Source organism: Mustela erminea, chromosome 1 (genome assembly GCF_009829155.1).
Source record: "Mustela erminea isolate mMusErm1 chromosome 1, mMusErm1.Pri, whole genome shotgun sequence".
NCBI lineage: Eukaryota > Metazoa > Chordata > Mammalia > Carnivora > Mustelidae > Mustela > Mustela erminea.
The window spans coordinates 17,819,737-17,842,976 of NC_045614.1; the positions used below are offsets into that span (position 1 = coordinate 17,819,737).

General features: G+C 39.5%; 1 protein-coding gene across 3 annotated transcripts in view; it reads right to left on the reverse strand.

Moving 5' to 3' along the window:
• The window catches only part of SMARCC1 (SWI/SNF related, matrix associated, actin dependent regulator of chromatin subfamily c member 1), a 173,237-nt gene that overhangs the window by 104,281 nt on the left and 45,716 nt on the right, over nucleotides 1-23,240 (reverse strand). For all 3 annotated transcript variants that reach the window (XM_032318216.1, XM_032318205.1, XM_032318225.1), the window contains exons 7-10: nucleotides 15,241-15,310; nucleotides 9,204-9,279; nucleotides 4,582-4,707; nucleotides 2,297-2,418 (exon numbers count right to left, since the gene is read on the reverse strand). In XM_032318216.1, the coding sequence (XP_032174107.1) occupies nucleotides 2,297-2,418; nucleotides 4,582-4,707; nucleotides 9,204-9,279; nucleotides 15,241-15,310 (394 nt within the window). The remainder of the gene's footprint in view (nucleotides 1-2,296; nucleotides 2,419-4,581; nucleotides 4,708-9,203; nucleotides 9,280-15,240; nucleotides 15,311-23,240) is intronic.

The window sequence follows — 23,240 nt, forward strand, 5'->3', positions numbered from 1 at the left end:
TAACTTCCCTAACAGCTTTTGTACACAGTACACAATGCTTCAGATAATCCTACCCTTCAAGAAATAACATGATTCTAGGGTAACCTGCTCAGCAGGGAGCCTGCTTCCCCCTCTCTCTTAAAAAGCATAAAAAGAAATAACATGATTCTGATGAATCATAGACCTGTACCACTGAGACAAATAATACATTATATGTTAATTTTAAAAATTAGGGGCGCCTGGGTGGCTCAGTGGGTTAAAGCCTCTGCCTTTGGCTCAGGTCATGATCTCAGGGTCGTGGGATCCAGCCCCGCGTCGGGCTCTCTGCTTGGCAGGGAGCCTGCTTCTCTCTCTCTCTCTCTCTCTCTCTACCTGCCTCTCTGCCTGCTTGTGATCTCTCTCTCTCTGTGTCAAATAAATAAATTAAAAAAAAAAAAAAAAGATTTAAAAATTAAAAAAAAAAAAGAAAGAAAGAAGTAACATGATTCGAGGCATGTTCTGGGTATAAAAAAACACTAATCTGGCTATAGGAAAAATTCAATAAAAGGAAGCTAAAGGAGAGAAGATGACAAGTAAATCTCTAGAGTCTAGTCAACAGCCAGAAATTTAACAAATTTCCAGTTGCAGGAAAAGAAGAAATTTTGCATCTGTCATTTTCTAAAACTAAACTTAACCTCTTTGAAATTAAATTATAAAAAAATTCTGGGCAAGACAAGCTAAGCAAGCCAGGAATTAAGTATCTATTTAATATAAAATAATAAATGTTAAGTATTCCTGCCATTTATTAAGTACCTACTTCAGGCCAGACACTGTAAGGCAGGTCTTGAGTCTCACTTGATCCCTACAACAACCTATTCACCAGAAATTAGAATCCCCGCTCAAGTAAGAGTCACTAACGCCCAAGTATGAGGCCCTGAACAAGGCACTCTGCTAAACATGCAACAGGACAGGTTCATTTCCTCTACAAGTCATTCTGATCCCAAATGAGACCGGTGGTAAAATCAGAGAAAGAGACACTAACTATGGTGAATTTAATTTCTTAAATTCCTTACCAGCCACAATGCTCAACACATAATTAGACAGAGAAAAGACTGGATTCAGGGTGCCTGGATATCAGATGGCCAACTCAGAAAGGAGGTAAGAAAAGGGAAGGAAAAATAGTGGAAGAGAAAAGAAGGATGAAGGGCCAAATAATCCATCCACCCTCAGACCTTGCTGCAGATGACGGAAAACAGCTGGAAGGATATAGCCACGGGAGGCTGAGAGTCCAGCTTAGAATCTTGACTCCAAGGAAAAATCTCTATGTGACCTTACAAGAGTTACCTCCCTATTCTGAACCTCAATCTCTATTTCTTAAAATAAAGATGCTTATGATACTTCAAAGATCCCTTTCAGTTTTAAGATTCTGTACATGGTTTCCACTCTCATTAAGCTGGAGCCAAAATTCCAAACCAGAAGGCAAAGATTCATCCCCTTCCCATGGCTAGGACAGAGAGAGAAAAAATAGTTTCTCTCAGAATTTGACCACAGAATTGGAGTGGATATAGTTAAAATACAGATTAGATATCACAGTATGTTTATGTGGAACACAGAGTTAAGTGTGTGTGTGTGTGTGTGTGTGTGTGTGTTTGAGAGAGAGAGAGAGAGAGAGACAGAGACAGAGAAAGAGAGAGAGAATATTATTCAGCCATAAAAAAAGAAGGAAATTCTGCTACTTGGGACAACACAGATAGACCTTGAGGCCATTTTGCTAGGTGGAATAACAGAGAAAAATGTATGATGTCTTTTATGTGGAATCCAAAAAAGAAAACAAAATGAAAAACACAAATTCACAGACACAGGAACACACTGGTGGCTGCCAAAGGTAGGCACTGGGGGAGAACGGAAAAGTTGGTGTAAGGTGTAAACTTCCAGTTATAAAATAAATAAACCCTAGAGGTGTAATACAACATGGTGCCTACAGGTAACACAGCATCGTGCATTTGAAATTTGCTAGGAGAGCAGATCTTAGAAGGTCTCATCACAAGAAAAAAAATCATAACTATGTGTGGTGCTGGATGTAACCAGATTTATTATGACTATTTCACTATTCATATCTACTTAAAAAAAGATTTTTGCACAGTGCCTTAGGATAAATACAACAAAAGATGGGTCATCAGATAACATCTGACAAGACAAGCTACCAGAGCAAAGACATCTACCAAGACAACGTAAGACAACTAACTTCCTTTCCGCGAAACTTCTGGTATAAATGTAAAAATCTGGAATGCCCTCTGCAGTTTGTTTTAATGCCTCTGAATCATGCTGCAGTACTTACCCCTTCTTTCCACTCTTCTTCCGGGATTCTGCGGGTGTAGGAGGCGGAGGGGAAGGCGAATGTTTCCTCTTTCGAGCATTAGCTGATGCTTTCCTATCTCTCCTCTCTGGACTTCTGACTGGCTAGGAAGAAGTAAATGGAAATAAATATCAGCCAGCTTTTCTGACTCCTCAGTTTCTACAAACCCTTGTCCAAAGATGAGCTTCACAAAGATAATACCAGAGCATCCCAGACCACCAGGAGTCAAGATTCTCTGACCTTCCATGTGACGTACCACCAATGGAAATATCAGAACCATCCCACCGGTATTCAAACTGCTACAAAACAGACAACTAAAAACTGTTCCTATTCACCTTCTGCTTCCAAATGGGAAAAGCATTTTCAACAACTACTGGAAAATACAAAATATATGCTATTTAATTACTGAAATACAATAATGACTGAATGAGCTTGGGAAAGTGCATCAGAAACAAGTCCTGACACATCAGTAAAAGGGACAGGAGAAAACTTTAGGACACAAAAGATGTTAAAGAGGATTGCAATTTATGACTTAAAAGTCGATCTTAATAGAAGCACAAATATCCCTATTTGCAGATGGCATGATCTTTTATAAAGATAACCCTAAGGAATCTGCCGAAAAACTAGCAGAGCTAATGAGTTCAGCAGTTGTAGGATACACACTGAAATATGAAAGTCAACCTGTGGATGATAATTAGGGATTTAATAAAATAGACAATAAAGAATTAACACCTAAAATGCTCCGAAGTATTGTACCAGGGGTGCCAAAACAAAAAAAAATCAGAGATTAAAACATTAATTAAACATTCATCATCTCTGGTACCCTCAGACTCCTTACAACTGTTTCTTTTCAGAAGCTCGGTAGCATAAAATTGGAAATATGAGTCATCTTACAGGCCTATACATGAAGTTTTAAAGAAAATCTAAACTGTTCACACTGTACAGTAAGTCTGAAGTTAAACTTTTAAAAAGGGGTATTAAATGCATTTTTATAGAATCGTCCTAAAAATAAGTGAATAATACAAAAGCCATCTAAATCTGAACAGAGATGGCTATGGAAAGGCCTCTTTAATAATGTGATAGAGAAGTTAGAATATGCCTAATGACAAAAAAGATTGGTTGGCACTGCACTAAGGGAAAGCAAATATGTAAGCATATGGGGGAGGGATGCTGAATAAAAAATAAACTTCAAGTCCAATTCCACAGCAAATAAGGACCAATTAAAAATGAAAGGCTATGAAAAAGACCCAGTTTTAAAATAATTTTCTTAAAAATAAATAACACACATTGTGTACCAAAGAGTTTTAGTTTAAAAAGTCTCAGGGCTGAAAACAGATAAGAAAGAATGGTATGGGGTGCCTGGGTGCCTCAGTAGGTTAAAGCCTCTGCCTTTGGCTCAGGTCATGATCTCAGGGTCCCGGGATCAAGCCCAAGAGGCTCGCTGCTCAGCAGAAGCCTGCTTCCCCCCAACCTCTGACTACTTGTGATGATCTCGTCTGTCAAATAAATAAATAAAATCTTAAAAAAAAAAAAAAAGAAGAAGGGTACATTCTAAGTGAATAGTTAAAAGTATTTCTGTCTCAGAAATTTTTCAAAGAACTACAATACAAAGCAAAAAGCAAAAACCTGATGTGTTCCCAGTGAAAGGGAATAAGAATCTTTCCTAAACAGTCACCAGCCAACACCAACACATCTAAGCCTTCTTCTCAGACTCCTTTCCCTCTGGGTGACACACCTACCTTTGCCGGCTGTGGCTTCTCAGGAACCACATTAAAACTTCTGGTGGTTGGGCTTCTTAAAGGATTAAAGAGTAATAAATACCACATGATCCCACCTTTAAAAAGGGCTGAACTCTCCCGTTGAGGCCTATAAAATGTACTAACTACTGTGTGTATAGTAACAAAGCTATTAAAAAATATTAAGACAAAATTAGTTTTCCCTTGAAAAGCCGACAACTAAATTAAATTACCCCATAATAAATATTTGGCTCACAAAATTAAAATCAGACCTGGAAAACAAAATCATCTATACCGATGCCACACTGCATATGCCATTTTAAATCCTGATGACCCTCTAAGATCGTCAGGCCCCTTCTTTGGGAATGTCAGCCCGTGAGATGGCTATATGGCCATTTGGTAACTTTTCCATATACCTCACGAGTGATACACCTTGGACTGTATGTCAGAGCTTATTAGTGAAGATCTGACAACATTGAAGCCCAGAAAGAAGAAACATCAAGTAGAGAAAAATGATGCCAAACCAAATACCTCTTCATTCTTGGTAGAAATTCGCTGACGACAGCTCACGGGCTTCCTGTTCTCATCCACCTCATAATCCTCCTCATTCATCCATTCATTGAAAACATCAGTGTCCAAAATCCATTTCGCATGAACCTAAAACCACATTCAATCATGTGTATCTATATATAACAGCAAACCATTGCAGTTTTTAAAGTGTTCAAAATTAAAGGAGCTGATTTATTATTCTCAAATTAAAGCCTCAACTGCATAAAAGTTTAAAAACATGACACTGTAAGGGTACCTGAATAGCTTAGTTGCTTAAACTTCACTCTTGGTTTCGGCTCAGGTCATGATCTCGGGGTCCTGGAATCAAGTCCTGCATCAGGCTCCGGAGCTCAGTGCAGAGTCTACTTGTCATGCCCTGATCCCAACCCCTCCCCACCCCCCGTCACTTGCTCTCGAGCACGCAAGTACTCTCTCACTCCCTAACAAATAAATAAATAAAATCTAAAAAAATATATATATTAAAAACCCAACCATGAGACTATTAAAGTCCTGTAAATGTCAACTTAACCATTTCTAACTTTTATTCCATGTTACTGCATATAGTAAGAAAGCATCATTGGTTTTTGCAAAGACTGATGTTTTAATAACTAAGACCCTTAAATTTGATAATCATATCATTCGTTTTTATTTCACCTTTATCTAAGTATAACTGTAAAATAAAATTCTAAGATATTCAAAGTCTACATCATGATGATTTGATATTGAGAAAGGATCCTGCCATCTAGTTAACTGGCACATCTATCACCATACCTACTTAACTTGTTTAAGTATGAGAACATTTAAGTTCTGTTCTCTTAGCAAATTCCAATTATACAATGCAGTGTCATCAACTCTAATCACCATGTTTCACATTAGATCTTCAGACAATTCTCCCAACTGTAAGTTGGTGCCTTTTTACCAACTTCTTACTTCTCCTAGCCCTCCTCACCGGCAACCGTTTCACTACTGATTTCTAGGCTTTTTTTGTTTTCCTTAAAGATTCTATATAAAAGCAGTATCATGCAGGATGTATCCTTCTCCATTTGGCTTATTTCACTAATCATTTCATCTTTATCCTGATGAAAACCACTGAAAAAACATTCAACAGCAACAGGCCACTCAAAGCCACAGGCCTAGTCCATTGCTCTAGGCAGGAAGAATGGCTCCCTTTAGGCATTCAACAAAATTCAAAGGAATGATGAACAAGGACATTTACTCAGACCGATCATCAGACCTATCACCTCACCCTGTCAAGTACGCAGGCGCTCTGCGGAAACCTTTCAGGGATAGCAACAGTTGGGGAGTGAAAAATTGAGAGTCAGATTCAGGATTCTTCTAAGCCCTTTACATGGCAACTTCTCTTGCTTTTTTGTTAATGTTTCTGAGTAGGAATTTTAAAAAATGATGGGTTCTCTGAATGTTGTATAGATACAGATATTGAAACCACAGACCTAGCCTACATATTCCTATTATCCAACAGAATTTTTCAAAGGCCATACACAAGAATTTAGGACTAGACAACCCTTCCCTGCATAGACAAATAGGAAACAATTTCAGCACCAATATAATTAAGGATTAAGTTACTGGCCACTGAAAAATTAGAACTCCATAAACCCACATTGGTTAACAGAGGAATAAAAAAATTAAATGAGAGGAAAGGAAGGACTCTTGCTTATACAACTCTGAAAGCCAACTTGTAATTGTGGAGGCAAGACTGGAATAGAAAATTATCACTGTGCAATCATCAAAGAAAAGACTGGTTCAGGCAAGAATTTCAAGTGGATGCTAAATCTGGGCAACGGATAGAGGATTTTGATGAGAAGCAGGATATCTGTATGGCCTAAAAGAATCTCTTACAGATTGCTTATAAATTGCAAGTGGGAAAAAAAGGAACTATATAGTAGAGCCAAGAGAACACACCATAACTGGGTACCAGCATCACCAACAAGCAGCAGATGGACACAACATGCTTCCCACTATGACGCCCTGAGGACGACACAACATCACTTATGAAATATTCTGACTAGAATGCATAATCTGATTTAACCATGAAAAAAGATCACAATTTCAAATGAAAAACATCCCTTTCAAATTCAAAAATGTCAAAAGAGGCAAGGAAGCACTGGGTAACATTTCAGACTAAGGGAAACTAAAGAGACAGGACATTTGAATACAACAGCTGCTATTCAACGGTATTCTGTACTAGAAAATATGATACGAAAACCATTATTGGGTCTTGTGGCAAAACTGGAATACAGATAGTAGGTTAGCATATTGGGTCAATGTTAAATTTTACTGAAGTTGGTAACTGCAAAGTGCTTATGAACGAGACTCCCTTATTCTTAGGAAACAGAAACATGTTTTAGACTAAAGACCATAGTATATACATCTTTATCTCAAAAGGTTAAGAATAAAAATGGTAAATACATAAACACATGGAATAAAAGTGATAAATCAAAATGGGAGTAAAATGTAAACAGGCAAATCTGGATAAAGGGTATAAAGGTGTGCCAACTACTATTCTTATTCTTGCAAGTTAAGTTTGAAATTATTTCCAAATAAAAAGGTTTCAAAAAAGTCTAATTTTCGTTAATTCCATTTTCCTCATATGAAATTTGAAGCTTGAAGCTAAGTCTTTCTGAAGGTCACAGAATTCAAAATAGGGTGAATCAGGTCTCACATCTAATATTTTGATTCAATTTAGTATCAGTATACTCAGTATACTACATAAAGCAGTCAATAAAAACTATGTATAATTACCACTGCTCATGGAAAGGATGAGAGCTCCCTGCAGAAATACTGAATCCAGGACTAGGATATGGAATTACAAAAAGACTTTGGAACATCTCTTTGTCCCAGAAATAGGAAGTATGCAAAATGAATCAAGTAATACCAAAAGGTCACAGGAGACAGCTTAAAGGAGTTCCCACTGGCCAAAAGTGGACAATTCATCAGAAAGAAGAATGGCAATCGTGTCACTCCTCCACACCGCAAAACACAGATACAACAGGCACATGTAGAGGGAGAAAGGAAAGCTCATTCCCACTGCAAAATGTCAATTACAGATGGAATGGATAGAGTGAGGAAACCACTAGTAATAACTAATTCAGCCAGGAAGGAAATTATTAATGGGTGAGCAAACTTTGGGACACAAATTTAATGAAGAAAAGGATATTCATATAATCTCAAAATATTTCTTTGTAAGGTATTTTTAATTTCAATGAAAAAAATGGTAATGCTACAATGGGAAAACCAGGCAGACTGTACCTTAACAAACATCAGCCATAATGGGGAAAATTGAAATACATGCCTCCTGATATAAGGCACTGAGAAGTAATTACTCAAAATCACTTAAGCAGTTTTGCAGCCAAAAGGGCATAGTTTAAATATAATAATTAGGAAATATTCACGCACACTCAAATTCAAAGACATTCAGGGACTCAGTAGGTTAAGCATCTGCCTTCAGTTCAGGTCATGATCCCAGGATCCTGGGATCGAGTCTCTCATTGGGTTCCCTACTCTGCGGAGAGCCTTTTTCTCTCTCCCTCTCTGTCTGCCGCTCCCCACTTGTGCTCGCTCTCTGACAGATCAGTAAAATCTTTTAAATAAAAATTCCTTTACCAAAAAAAAGGCATTCTAGGGGCGCCTGGGTGGCTCAGTGGGTTAGGCCACTACCTTCGGCTCGGGTCGTGATCTCAGGGTCCTGGGATCGGGTCCTGCATCGGGCTCTCTGCTCGGCAGGGAGCCTGCTTCCCTCTCTCTCTCTCTGCCTGCCTCTCCATCTACTTGTGATCTCTCTCTGTCAAATAAATAAATAAATGGAATCTTAAAAAAAAAAAAGGCATTGGGGTGCCTGGGTGGCTCAGTGGGTTAAGGCATTCTAAAACAAACATCAAAATCTAACCTATACTTTTCAAAAATGCCAGAATCACAGAAGAAAAAGAAAGGCTGGAAGTTCCACATTAAGGTAGATTAAACAGATCTGACAACTAAATGCAGTGTGTGCTCCTGAAACGGATCCTGATCAGGGAAGAGACTTAATATCAAACTTACACCACTGGGACAATTGGTGCAAATGGAATACGGGCTCTGTATCAGGTATTAATCTTGTTTCAAGAATAAAATCCTGAAATTATTAACAGGGGAACCTGGAAGAAGAGTATAAAGTCGCACTTTGTTTTATCTTGTTCTAGCAACTTTCAGAATTATTTCCACGTTAAAAGTCGAAAAATCAGAGTTGACGCATGGACTCTTACCACTGTAATAGAAATGACTAACGAGGGCTGTTTCATCATAAGAGGTAGGCAGGCATGGCTTCCAGCCTTCCTCGGTGACACCACCGATGTTCCACTGCACTCCTCCTGCTCCTCTCTCAACCACCCTAAACCACAATGTAACCGGACTCTGGGGTCTCCTCAAACTCCACTGCAAACATTGCTGCTAAGACCTAGATAATGAGTTCTCTGTGGTTATGGACAGCTTAAAAGGATGACAAGAAAAGAAGATCCTTATTCTGTATTTCTTGAAGCACTGTTGTGGAAAAAAGCTGAGAAAAACTACTATGTTATATAAGAATAAATTTTTTTTTAAAAAGGATTTCTCACCTTCCACGGCTTTTCTGGAATTGGTGGATCTTCAATTTCTGCATCAACATCATTACTATGGACCCAAGTATCATAGCTGCAAAGGAAATGAAAAAAGAAAAAACAGGTTAGAAGCCAAATTCATTCACTAAAATGACCTTTTATAAAAAGGTAAAACTATATTTTAAAAATACTTTTAGGATCAAGAAATAGCAGTATCTCACATACTTTTGTCTCTGCCACTCTGACAAGAAAACTCTTCTGTAGAGGTCTATAGTGATCCTGACACTGTTAAGTCCGAAGTTCAAGCCTCAGTGTGCAGAATTTTAATGAGGAGATGGCTCTCTCCTCAGAGCATTTCCCTCACTTGGCCTCCAAGACAGCACTATCATCTGCTGTTTCTTCTAGCCACCAGCCTTTCCCCAGCATGCATGGCCAGTTTCTCTTCTTCTCCCAAACCTCTTCAACAGTAGAAGGCCCCAGGTTTGGTTTGCAAAGAATCCTCTTATCTACTCATTCTCTTGATCTCATGCAGCTTCAAATATATACTCATCTGTCCTCTTCTTTGAATGCTGGACTCAGGCATCCAAATGCCAAATCCATATTTCCCCTTACATGTTCAAAAAGCCTTTCAAAACTAACATACTCAAAATTCAACACGCAATGCCATCCTTATCCCAAAAATACACCCTAGCCAATCATACCCATCTCAGTAAATGCCAACTCCGTCTTTCCAAAAATGGAGGATTTGTTCTGACCAAAATCTCTGGAGACATCCCTGACTTCACTCTCAATCACATCCTACAATCCAACCATTAATGCCTTCTACAGTTCATTCCATCTTCAAAATATACACAGAATCTACTTCTCACCCTTCTACTTATGCCCAAAGTCCAAGTCCATTTATCACAAAGCAACCAAAGTGTTCCTTTTGTTTGCTTTGTTTTGTTTTTAAAGATTTTATTTATTTGACAGAGAGACATGAGAGAGAGCGAGCACAAGCAGGGGGAGCAGCAGGCAGAGGGAGAAGCAGGCTTCCCACCTGAGCAGGGAGCCCAATCCTGGGTTTGATCTCAGGGCCCTGGAATCATGACCTGAGCTGAAGGCAGACACTTAATGACTGAGCCACCCAGGCGCCCCTGAAGTGATCCCTTTAAAAATCAAGTCTCGGGGCGCCTGGGTAGCTCAGGGGGTTAAAGCCTCTGCCTTCCGCTCAGGTCATGATCCCAGGGTCCTAGGATCGAGCCCCGCATTGGACTCTGTGCTCAGCGGGGAGCCTGCTTCCTCCTCTCTCTGCCTGCCTCTCTGCCTACCTGTGATCTCTGTCTGTCAAATAAGTAAAATAAATAAATAAATAAATAAATAAATAAAAGAAAATCACGTCTGTCTATATTATCATTACTCAAAACCTTCCAACAACTCCCACCTCACTCAAAGAGCCAGAATCCTTATAGTGAATTGCCAAGGACTCACGAGCTAGTACTATGACTGCCACTCCGACCCCTCGTAATCCTCTCCCCTCACTTACGTTTCAATCAAGCTACATGAGCTTCACGGCATTCTTAAAAAATGCCACATAGTGGCCACTTCAAGCCCTTTATAGAGATTCTTTGCTACCCAGATATTATATATGGCCCACCCTTCATATATTCACACCTCTTTCCTCAAAGGTTCTCTCTGCACCCCCACCCCTAGCTCCTCCACAATTTTGAGGTAAGCATGACATTACCTACCTACTCTGTCAATGCTACTATACTGGCCAATAAATTATTGTAGAAGCAAGGAATATCTAAGTTAAATACAAGTATGGTAACAAGCACTGGCTCCCTGCAGCCACTACTCAGTAGTCAGTTCAAAAGCATTTGGAACAGGGGCGCCTGGATGGCTCAGTGGGTTAAAGCCTCTGCCTTCAGCTCAGGTCATGATCTCAGGGTCCTGGGATCAAGCCCCGCATCAGGCTCTCTGCTCAGCAGGGAGCCTGCTTCCCCTCCTTCTCTCTCTGCTTGCTTCTCTGCCTACTTGTGATCTCTGTCAAATAAATTAATTAATTAATTAAAAAAAAAAAAAAGCATTTGGAACAAGCACAGCTCTATATGTCTATTAATAACACTTGGTAAGTTTTCTAGGAACATTTTAAACATGAGCTGGAGAAAAAAAAGATCCTTTGCTAAGTTATAAATTGTACCAGGTAAAGGTAACAATGGTGAGCGAGCAACTGAAAACTTTACATTCTCTAAAATTCTTGAGTACAAAAATGTCACAGAGGTAGAAGTGAGGGCCAAACTCCCCCTCACCCCGGGTTTCACATTCTGCACTACAGTTACCCGTGGTCAAATGTGGTTGAAAGCCGATGGTCCTCCTTCTGACCGCAGAAGCCTAATGCAACATCACAGTGCCCACACCACTCACTGCGCTTCATTACCACACAGGCATTTCATCATCTCACGTCATCACAAGAAGGGTGAGTACAGTACAATAAAGTATTTTAAGAGAGAGACCACATTCACCATAACTTCCCGTAAACTATACTGTTGCAACTGTTCTATTTTATTATTAGTTATTGCTGTTCATCTTACTGCGCCTAATAAATTAAATTTTATCACAGATGTGTACGTATAGGAAAAAATATAGTACGTAGGGTTCAGTACTATCTATGGTTTCAGGCATACACTGGGGGTCTTTAAAATGAATCCCTCATAGATGAAGGGTGTGTGGGGACTGCTACATAGTTAATAAAGAATGTGAACAGGCCTTGAAAAGACAAGACTTAAACCAGCCCCTGTATCTTTTCTGCAACATAAAGAAAAGCTTAGCGAACAGGCTAACATGTTTTTACTGTGTTATTTTAAAATTTATTTCAACTGTATACTTATGAAGCTAGTCATTATAAATTTGAGTTTCCATCTAAATGTTTCAAAGGGCAAACTCATTTCCTTTAAGGGTTTCTATAATATTGAAAGGTTTGCTTAATAGTGCCAAGGACTCAGGCACCTGGGTGGCTCAGTGGGTTAAGCCTCTGCCTTCGGCTCAGATCATGATCTCAGGGTCCTGGGATCGAGCCCCATGTCGGGCTCTCTGCTCAGGGGGGAGCCTGCTTCTCCCCCTTTCTCTGCCTACCTCTCTGCCTACTTGTGATCTATCTCTCTCTGTCAAATAAATAAGTAACATTAAAAAAAAAAAAATAGTGCCAAAGACTACTTGACACCTCAAGACTAGAGATGTTTTATAGAAAGCACTCATTTAAATATTATTTTAAAATCTGTTAGTTCATTTAAAGTAATCAACTATAGGGGTGCCTGGTGGCTCAGTCCTTAAGTGTCTGCCTTTGGCTTGGGTCATGACCCCAGGGTCCTGGGATCGAGCCCAGCATCGGGCTCCCTGCTTAGCAGGAAGCCTGCTTCTCCCTCTCCCAGAACTCCAGCTTATGTTCCCTCTCTTGCTGTGTCTCTGTCAAACAAATAAATCTTTTAAAACAAAACAAAACAAAAAATAAAAATGAAAAAATTACCAATAACGGCAAGCTGATTCAATTCGAATTAACTCAACCTGTATGAAAACTGTGCATATAATCTTAAAATTCTGAACAGATCTAAAGACACAGTTCCTTCTTTAAAAAATATATTGGTATTATGCTACATGAAATAACTCAATCAGAGAAAGACAATTATCCTATGATCTCACTTATATGTGGAATTTAAGAAACGAAACAGAGGATCATGGGGGAAGAGAAGAAAAAATAAAACAAGAAAATCAGGGAGGGAGACAAACCGTAAGAGACTTTTAATCATAGGAACAAACTGAGGGTTGCTGGAGAGGAGGGAGCTGGGGGCATGGGGTAACTGGGTGATAGACATTAATGAAGGCATGTAATGTAATGAGTACTGGATATTATGTAAGACTGATGAATCACTGAACTCTACCTCAGAAAACAATAATACAATATATGTTAATTAACTGAATTTTAATTTTTAAAAATTAAAAAAAAATCTTTACAGGGATGCCTGGGCAGCCCAGTTGGATAAGCCTCTAACTGTTGGTTTCAGATCAGGTCACGATTTCAGGTTATAAACTCTAGCCCCGTGTCAGGCTCTGCACTCACTGTGGAGTCTGCTTGAGATTATCCTCGTCTGTCCCTCCTCCTGACGCTTTCTCTCTCTCTCTCTCATCATATAAATAAATAAACCTTTAAAAAAATGTAAATCCTTGGGTGCCTGAGTCATGCAGCCGGTTAAGTGTCCGCCTTCGGCTCAGATCATGAGCCCAGGGTCCTGGGATCAAGCTCCACATTGGGCTCTCTGCTCAGCAGGGACCCTGCTTCTCCCCATCCCTCTGCCTGCTTATGCACTCTCTCTCTCTCTCTCTGTGTCAAATAAACAAATAAAATCTTTCAAAAGATAGAGAAATAAATAAATAAACGTCTTTACAAGTAAAATAAAGCTACTCAAATAGACTAACTTAAAAAGAGCACACAACCAGACATTATGGTTCATCATTAGATGACGAACACATATATACCCTCCATAAACTGAAATAGACTCTGAGCAACTCCAGATCCAACTACCAATTTAAAGGAAATACAGAGAATGGAGAAACGTTCCAATATACCACAGTGATGTCATTAAAAAAAAAAGAAAGAAAAGAAAAAAGAAGAGGCGCCTGGGTGCCTCACTGGGTTGGGCCTCTGCCTTCGGCTTGGGTCATGATCTCAGTGTCCTGGGATCAGGCTCTCTGCTCAGTGGGGAGCCTGTTTCCCTCTCTCTCTGCCTGTTGCTCTGCCTACTTGCGATCTCTCTCTGTCAAATAAATAAATAAAATCTTTTAAAAAGAAGAAGAAGAAGAAGAAAAACCCACATTGTGGTAAACTCTACAGGACAAAGACCCTGGTTTCTTAAAAAATACAATGCATGTGGTCAGGTGAGTAGGGAAGGCAGAGAACCTAGACACTGAAATCAATTAATCACAAAATGTTGTTGAATTCTACTTCCAACAAATATCAATCTATAAATTTGTCATATGCATCACTTATATGACAATACTGACTAGCTAGATGATATAAAGAAATTTTGTTTTTAGATTTGACAATGATAATACCCTTACTATTTTTTTTTAAAGATTTTATTTATTTATTTGACAGAGATCGCAAGTAGGCAGGGAGGCAGGCAGAGAGAGAGGGGGAAGCAGGCTCCCTGCCAAGCAGAGAGCCCAATGTGGGACTCAATCCCTGTACCCTGAGATCGGGACCTGAGCCAAAGGCAGAGGCTTAACCCACTGAGCCACCCAGGCATCCCATACCCTTACTATTTTTTAAAAGAGGCGTTGTTTTTTAGAAATTTGCACTGAAATTATTTATTATTAAAATGTTATGTTTGGGATTTGCTTCTAATAATATGAGGAGGCTAAAAGTGGATAGGGGTTTAGGTGAAAGAAGACTGATCTGACATGGTCAGAATCTTCCCCACAGCTCCACTGTAGTTTTAAAAAGATGAAATTCACAGGTTACCCATATTTGTAAGTGTCCTACATAGGCATATTTTAAAAGTACCAATATTTTCACTAACATCTAGTTCATATTTGTAATACTCTTTATCTATACTTAGAGAATGAAATACAGTATGAATTATGATTATCTCAAAGTAATAACAACGATAGGGAAATAAATTTCTGCCAAGTAGAAAAATTCTCTTTTAGACATAAAATAATTCATTCTTAATAGTATGGCAAGAAGATTTTTTGAAGAAACAAAATGAAACAGTCATAAAATACTAGAGAGACAAATTCCTTTCTTGAAGGAAACAAATCTAGATTAGCAGGCAAATATATTGAAGGGATGTTTTGCCAAATGCAGCAAACATATCAGTTTATTAAGATAAATAAAGCCTTGGGACTTTGAATTGAATTCTATAACTTCAATAAGAAAAATCAGTAAGACTCAAAAAAGTGAAATCAAACACTGAAGCAAACAAAGTTGTCACTATTAAGAATATGAAACCATACATAAGTAACTCTGGCTTACACTAAAAAAAAAATCTTGGAAGATCTCAGGACATGTCTACATTACCTGTCTGGGTAAAACCCCCAATGCACTAACACCTGCTTATCTTTTCTCATCACCGGTCTCAACCATTCTTCTGAAAGGGAAAAAGAAAATACTTTAGTCAAGCTAACAAAATAAATCAATAAACTATTATTTAGACTTAATTTCTACTTAGAGCTTGTAAGCCCCCCAAATCATTTTCTCACAATTGAACATTTTACCTATCTTATTAAGGGAAAGTTTTCCACCCATGTATTTAGAATTACTGAAGCGTAGGCCCATTATTCATTACTCTTGGCAAATCCAACTGTCCACTGTGGTAGCATATTCCCTTCCCTCCACCCACCTGACTGTCTACAATTCCATCCAAATCATAATCACATTTCCAAGTAAATTCTCTGCTCCCTTTTTCTGTTAGGCTTTGGAATTACTAGACATTTTTCAAGATGTAAGTCACGCTTCATATCCTGGAGGGTTTTACCATATACTCTTCCTCCTTTAAATTCAATTTCTCTGGTATCTTAGAGCACTTCACAGACTGCTACATCAAACATTTACGGTTTTCCTTATTTTTTAATGGCATCCTACCTGTAAATTTAGCCCTGCCAACAATAGTGTAAGCAGTATGATCATATCAGGTATTTTTATTTTGAATTTCCTTACCAAAGATAGGTATAAACTTATACAAATTTATAGGATAATCCTTATTGATCTGAATCATAGTTGTATTATATCTACATTTTAGTACTTGTTAGGAGGTGTTTCTTTAGTAGTCTAAATTTAGCTTAGCAAACTTGTCTCTAGTGCGCAGAGGAAATTAATAAAGTAAGGCCCTTAAAACCCAAGAAACAGCAAAATAGAAAAACTTAAGCAAAACTGGCTAAGTAAAAGTGGCTTTTCATTGCCAATTTCAACAAGAAATCATCCCAGCTTCACTAACTAAAGGCATAAAAGCCCACATGCTTATGTTTTGCTTTGGTATTTAGGTTTTATTTGAAGTAGTCTCCACATCCAGTGTGAGGCTCAAACTCACCACCCAGAGATCAAGAGTTGTGTGCTCTACTGACTGAGCAACCAGATGACCCCAGCCTGTGTGCTTTTTCTTTTTTCTTTTTTTTTTTTTTAAGATTTTATTTATTTATCTGACAGACAGAGATCACAAGTAGGCAGAGAGGGGTTGGGGGGAGCAGGTTTCCCTCTGAGCAGAGAGCCCGATGTGGGGCTCAATCCCAGGACCCTGAGAACATGGCCTAAGCCAAAGGCAGAGGCTTAACCCACTAAGCCACCCAGGTGCCCCCACTATGTTCTTTTTCAAGAATCCAACTGTTCACCTTAATATCTTGAGAGAAAGTGAACAGGAAGAAATCAAGCCCGGGTCCTTAAGCTGATATCCCAAAATGGCCAAGGAAAGGAGGAGGAGCAAGATGGCAGAGGAGTAGGAGACCTAAATTTTGTCTGGTCCCAGGAATTCAGCTAAAGTTATCAGACTATTCTGAACACCTACAAACAAGAGACCAAAGAAAATAATAGCAGCAATTCTATGAACAGAAAAGAGACCACTTCTGGAAGGTAGGATGTGTGAAGTGAATCCAAGACAATATTTGGGAAAACAGACCATGGCAGGGGTGGGGCGCGAGGACGGGGGACAGGGAAAGGATGGGACCCTCCGTCAGCTGGCTCCCAGCAAGTGACAGCAGTGGAGCACAACTCTTACAAGTCGGCTCCACTGAGAGACGCCTTTTCAGTGGCTGAGCAGGGAGGCTGGGCTGGGATGGAATCCTCACTGGGACTGTGTGGTCTCAGAACCCTCAGGGGTCACAGAAAGACCAGGGGTGTCTGAATTGTGGCAGAGCTCCCAGTTATCAGAGCAGGGAAGCTGGCTGCAAAGATGGAGCCGAGGAGGGGGCTCTAAGCTCAGGGTTGCCATAAACCATGATCCACAGCACAGTCGGGCCACATTTCTTCAAGCAGGGACCCAACCAGGGGCAGATCCAGGGAGACCCACCCATCCTCCACCAGGAGAAGCGGCACGGGAGCACACTGCAGGAATTTGCTGGGTTTGAAGACTCCAAATGGGGCCGTGCGTCAGACAGAAATGCTCGGTGATAGGCTAGGTGAGCACAGAGCACCACCAGAGACCAGGGAGACAGGAATGACTGAATGCTCTTCTCTGAGGACTCACTGAGGAGAGGGCCCCTGAGTTTTCAGCATCTCTGGGGCCAGAGTTGGGAGGTCAACATTTTCATTCTAGTCCTCCAAAGCTGTACAGGAAGCTTTCAGGAAACAAAAGCTACCAAAAGCAAACCCAAACAGATTATTTAGCCTGGATGCCAGCAAGGGCAGTGCAATTCCACCTCAGGCAAAGACATTGGAGAATCACTGCGACAGACCCCTCCGCCAGAAGATCAGCAAGAACATCCAGGCAAGACCAAGTTTACCAATCAAAGAGAACTGCAAAACTCCAGCACTACAGGAATACAGCATATGGAACTCATGACTTTTTCCCCATGGTTCTTTAGTATTTCAAAGTTAAATTTTTTTTAATTTTCTTTTTTCCATTTCTATCTTTTTTTGAATTTTCTTCTTTCCTTTTTCAACCAACATCTTACCAATTCCTGTTTAAAAATCTTTTTAAATTTTCATCTGTATAGTCATATTCCATCATTCATCATATTTACCCTTATTTTTGTATATACATTTTCCTTTCTTTAAAATTTTGGGAGGCAAAATACACCCAAAATCTAGTGTGGGCTCTGTTCTATTCACCAGTCTGATCATATTCTCCCCCAAACCCCCGCCCCACCCCAGGTCTCTTCTGATTTGTTTGATGTATGTTTTTCTGGGGCCGTTGTTACCCTTTTAGCATTTTGTTCTCTCATTTATCTATTATTCTCTGGACAAAATGACAAAATGGAAAAACAAACCTCAAAAGAACAAGAGTCAGTACCAACTGCCAGGGACCTAATCAACACAACTTAGTAAGTTACCAGAACTAGATTCAGAATGACAATTGTAAAGATACGAACTGGGCTTGAAAAAAAGCATATAAGACACTAGAGAATCCCATTCTGGAGAAAGAAAAGAACTAAAATCTAACCAAGTGAAAATCAAAAAGGCTATTAATGAGGTACAATAAAAAATGGAGGCTCTAACTGCTAGGATAAATGAAGCAGAAGAACTGGTGATACAGAAGACCAAAGGATGGAGAATAAGAAAGCTGAGAAAAAGAGAAATAAACAACTACTGGATCATGAGGGGAGAATTCCAGAGGTAAGTGATGCCATAAGATGAAATAATATTAGAATAATTGGGATCCCAAAAAAAGAAGAAAGAGAGGGGCAGAAGGTATATTGCAACAAATTATAGCAGAGAACTTCCCTAGTTTGGATAAAGAAACAGGCATCAAACTCCAGAAGGCACAGAGAACCCCCTCAAAAACCAATAAAAAGAGGACAACACCCCATCGTCTAACAGTAAAACTTACAAGTCTCAGAGAAAAAGAAAATCCTGAAAGCAGCTTGGGACAAGAGATCTATAGAAACATTAGATCAGCAGCAGACATATCCAGAGACCTGGCTGGCCAGAAAGAACTGGCATGAAATATTCAGAGCACTAAATTTAGAAGAAAAAAAAAAATGTACCAAGAATACTATATCCAGGGGCGCCTAGGTGGCTCAGTGGGTTAAAGCCTCTGCCTTCAGCTCAGGTCATGATCCCAGGGTCCTGGGATTGAGCCCCACATCAATCAGCAGGGAGCCTGCTTCCTCCCCTCTCTCTCTCTGCCCGCCTCTCTGCCTACTTGTAAACTCTGTCAAATAAAAAATAAAAAAATAAAAAAATCTTTTAAAAAAAGAATACTATATCCAGATATCCAGCTAGGTTGTCACTGAAAATAGAAGGAGAGAATAAAAAGCTTCCAGAACAAACAAAAACTAAAAGAATTTGTGAACACCAAACCACCCTACAGGAAATATTGAAAGAGATCCTCTAGGCAAAGTGAGAGCCTAAAAGTAACATAGATCAGGAAGGAACAGAACCCTAACAGTCACCTTATAGGCAATACAATGGCACTAAATACAAATCTTTCAATAGTTACCCTGAATTAAATGGGCTAAGTGCCCCAGTCAAAAGACACAGGGTATCAGATTAGATTAAAACAAAACAAAAAACCAAGACCCACTGATATGCTGTCTGTAAGAGACTCATTTTAGACCCAAAGACACCTCCAGATTTAAGGTGAGGGTGTGGAAAATGATTTATTATGCTAACAGACACCAAAAGAAAGCTGGGTTGGCAATCCTTGTATCAGACAAATTAGATTTTAAACCAAAAACTATAATAAGAGATGAGAAAAGACTATATAGTACTTAAAGGGCCTATCCAACAAGAAGATCTAACAATTTAAATATATATGCCCCTAACATGGGAGCAGCCAGTTATATAAGCCAATTAATAACAAAATCAAAGAAACACATCGACAATAATACAGTAATAGTAGGGGACTTTAACACGCCCTCACTGAAATGGACAGACCATCTAAGCAAAAGATCAACAAGGAAGAAAAGGCTTTAAATGACACACTGGACCAGAAGGACATCACAGACATACTCAGAACATTCCATCCCAAAGCAACAGAATACACCTTCTTCTCTCGTGCACACAGAACATTCTCCAGAATAGATCATATCCTGGGTCACAAATCAGGTCTCAACCAGTACCAAAAGATTAGGATCACTCCCTGCACATTTTCAGACCACAATGCTTCAAAATAGCTAAGAAAAAAGGGAAGAGGACGCCTGGGGGTCTTTCATAACTCACTACATAGCAACAAACAAAATATCCTGACTCTTAACTAGTAAGAACTGCCCTTCAGAATACTAAATCTATCTTCAAAGGCTGTACAAGAAAGTAAAGAAAAAAGAATACCCATTTTTTTTAACAGCTGATTTTGATAGAAAGAGCCTGTGGCAATGACTGCCTTTGGAAATCTTCCAAGTAGCAAATCTACATTCTTCCCAGATAAAATCATATGCTACATAGAACCGATAAAACCACCACAGTTTTATGAGTAAAAATTAGTCCAAACTGAGAATATATTTATTAACTGCCACAATTTAACAATAAAGACATAGTCTAACTAAAATACAAGCACAGAGGGGCACCTGGGTAGCTCAGTTAGTTGAACATCTGATTCTTGGGTACTGGCTCGTATCATTATCTCAGGGTCATGGGATCAGGTCCCATATCAGGCTCCACGCTCAAAGGGAGTCTGTTAGAGATTCTCTCTCTCCTTTTCCCCACCCCCAACACACACACACACACACACACACACACACACACAGCATTAATTTTAAGTAAGTGTTCATAAACTTACAAATGACTAAACAAAAGGTAGTATATCCAAACAAGGTAATGTTATTTGGCCATCAAGGGAATAATGTACATGATGTAACATTGGCAAAGTAACATCACAGGAGGCCCCAGAACTTGTTGCACCACAGAGATACTGACTTAACACCAATACACCACCTAAGAAGTCTTCATGAGCACTCTAGGAGCCAATTAAGGAGTTGCAGTACTTCAGGCAAGCTCCAAGTCGACAACAGCTGCATTTTAACAGTAAGAAAAGCCATTTCCTATCAACCCTATCAACCCCAAGAGCAATTCTCCAAAGCCAGCAGAGCTCAGCAGGATCAGGAGGGACAGCTCCTTCTCCTTTGGGCTGAAAAGAGAAGAGTGAATGTGCATCCAATATTCCAAATTATTGGGGGCCTGGGGAGCTGCCTGCCTCACCTGACTCAGAGCACTAATGGAACGGACATATTTTAGATGTGTGGTGGTCAATGAGAACAAACAAAATCTAAGTGACTTACTGAAGTACCAGAAAACCAGTAATGCCACAGACAGAAGCTGGGTCAACTGGGTATGATCAGGAGAAAGCACCCAAATGCCAACTTCTCCCCTGGTAAGGAGAAAGAATAAGAGTAGAACATACATCCTATGTTCTGGCTTTTCTCTCTTTTTTTTTTTTAAATTATTATTATTATTATCATTATTTTAATTTATTTGACAGAGATCACAAGTAGGGAGAGAGGCAGGCAGAGAAACATGAAAAATCTCAAATAAACAGCCTAACTTTATACCTCGAGGAACTAGAAAAAGAAGAATAAATGAAGCCCAAAGTTAGTAGAAGGCAGGAAGTATCCAAAATCTGAGCAGAGGGCAACCCCTTTGGGGCCCCTCCCTCTTTGGGAGTTTTGTACTATCATTTTGCTATCACTCAATGAACCTTACTTTGGTGCCAAAAAACAAAAACAAATAAAAATCAGAGCAGAAATAAATAAAACAGAGACTAAAAGACAATAGAAAAGATCAGAAAAACCAAGAGTTGGTCACTTGAAAAAAATAAACAAAATTGGGATGCCTGGGTGGCTCCATGGGTTGAGTATCTGCCTTCAGCGCAGACCATGATCTCGAGGTCCTAGGATCAAGTCCTGTATTGGGTTCCCTGCTCAGCACGGAGCCTGCTTCTCCCTCCACCTCTGGTGCTCCCCGTTTCTGCGCTCACTTGCTCTCTCTCTCTGACAAATAAATAAAATCTTTTAAAAAATAAAACTGACTTGTCATGGAAAAAAGAGAAAGGGCGCAAATGAATAAAATCAGAAATGAAAGAGATGGTAAAACTGATACTACAGAAATAAAAACGATTGGGGTGCCTGGGTGGTTCAGTGGGTTAAACCTCTGCCTTCCGCTCAGGTCATGATCTCAGGGTCCCAGGATCGAGCCCTGCATTAGGCTCTCTGCTTGGCAGGGAGCCTGCTTCCCCCAACCCCTGCCTACTTGTGATCTCTCTCTCTGTCAAATAAATAAAATCCTAAATAAATAAATAAACTTCCATTTCTCTTTATAAAAAAAGGAAACAAAAATGATTGTAGGGGACGCCTGGGTGGCTCAGTTGGTTAAGCAGCTGCCTTCGGCTCAGGTCATGATCCCGGCGTCCTGGGATCGAGTCCCACATCGGGCTCCTTGCTCCGCGGGGAGCCTGCTTCTCCCTCTGACTCTGCCTTCCACTTTGTCTGCCTGTGCTTGCTCTCGCTCGCTCTCTCTCTGACAAATAAATAAACAAAATCTTAAAAAAAAAAAAAAAAAAAAGACTGTAGGGCACCTGGGTGGCTCAGTGGGTTAAAGCCTCTGCCTTCAGCTCAGGTCATGATCTCAGGGTCCTGGGATTGAGACCCACATCGGGCTCTCTGCTTGGCAGGGAGCCTGCTTCCCCCTCTCTCTCTGCCTGCCTCTTTACCTGTGATCTCTCTCCCTGTGTCAAATAAATAAATAAAATCTTTAAAAAAAAAATGATTGTAAGAAACTACTACAAACCATTAAGCACCAACAAACTGTACAATCTAGAACATATATATTCCTAGAAACATATAACCATGTAAGAGTGAATCGTGAAAAAATAGAGAATCTGAACAGACTTATTACTAGTGAAGAGATTGAATCCTTAACTAAAAAACCCCCTACAAACAGAAGTCCCAGACCAAATGGCTTCACTAATGAATTCTATTAAATATTCCAAGAAGATTTAATACCAATCCTTTCAAACTCTTCCAAAAAATAAGAGAAAGGAACATTCCAAACTTATTTTACAAGGCCAACATTATCCAGATACCAAAACCAGACAAGGGTGCCAAGAAAAAAAAAATTATAGGCCAATATACCTGATCAACCCAAATTCAACAATACATTAAAGAGATCACACATCACAGCAACTGGGATTTATTCCAGGGATGCAAGGATGGTCCAATACCAGCAAATCAATCTAGAGTAATATACCATATTAACAAAATGAAGGACAAAAAAACCTATGATCACCTCAACAGATATAGAAAAAAAAATCATTTGACAAAGTTCAACATCCACTTACGAATAAAAATTCTCGATAGGGAGTGGGATAGAGGGAACATACCTCAACATAATAAAGGCCATATATGACAAGCCCAACAGCTAACATCATACTCAAT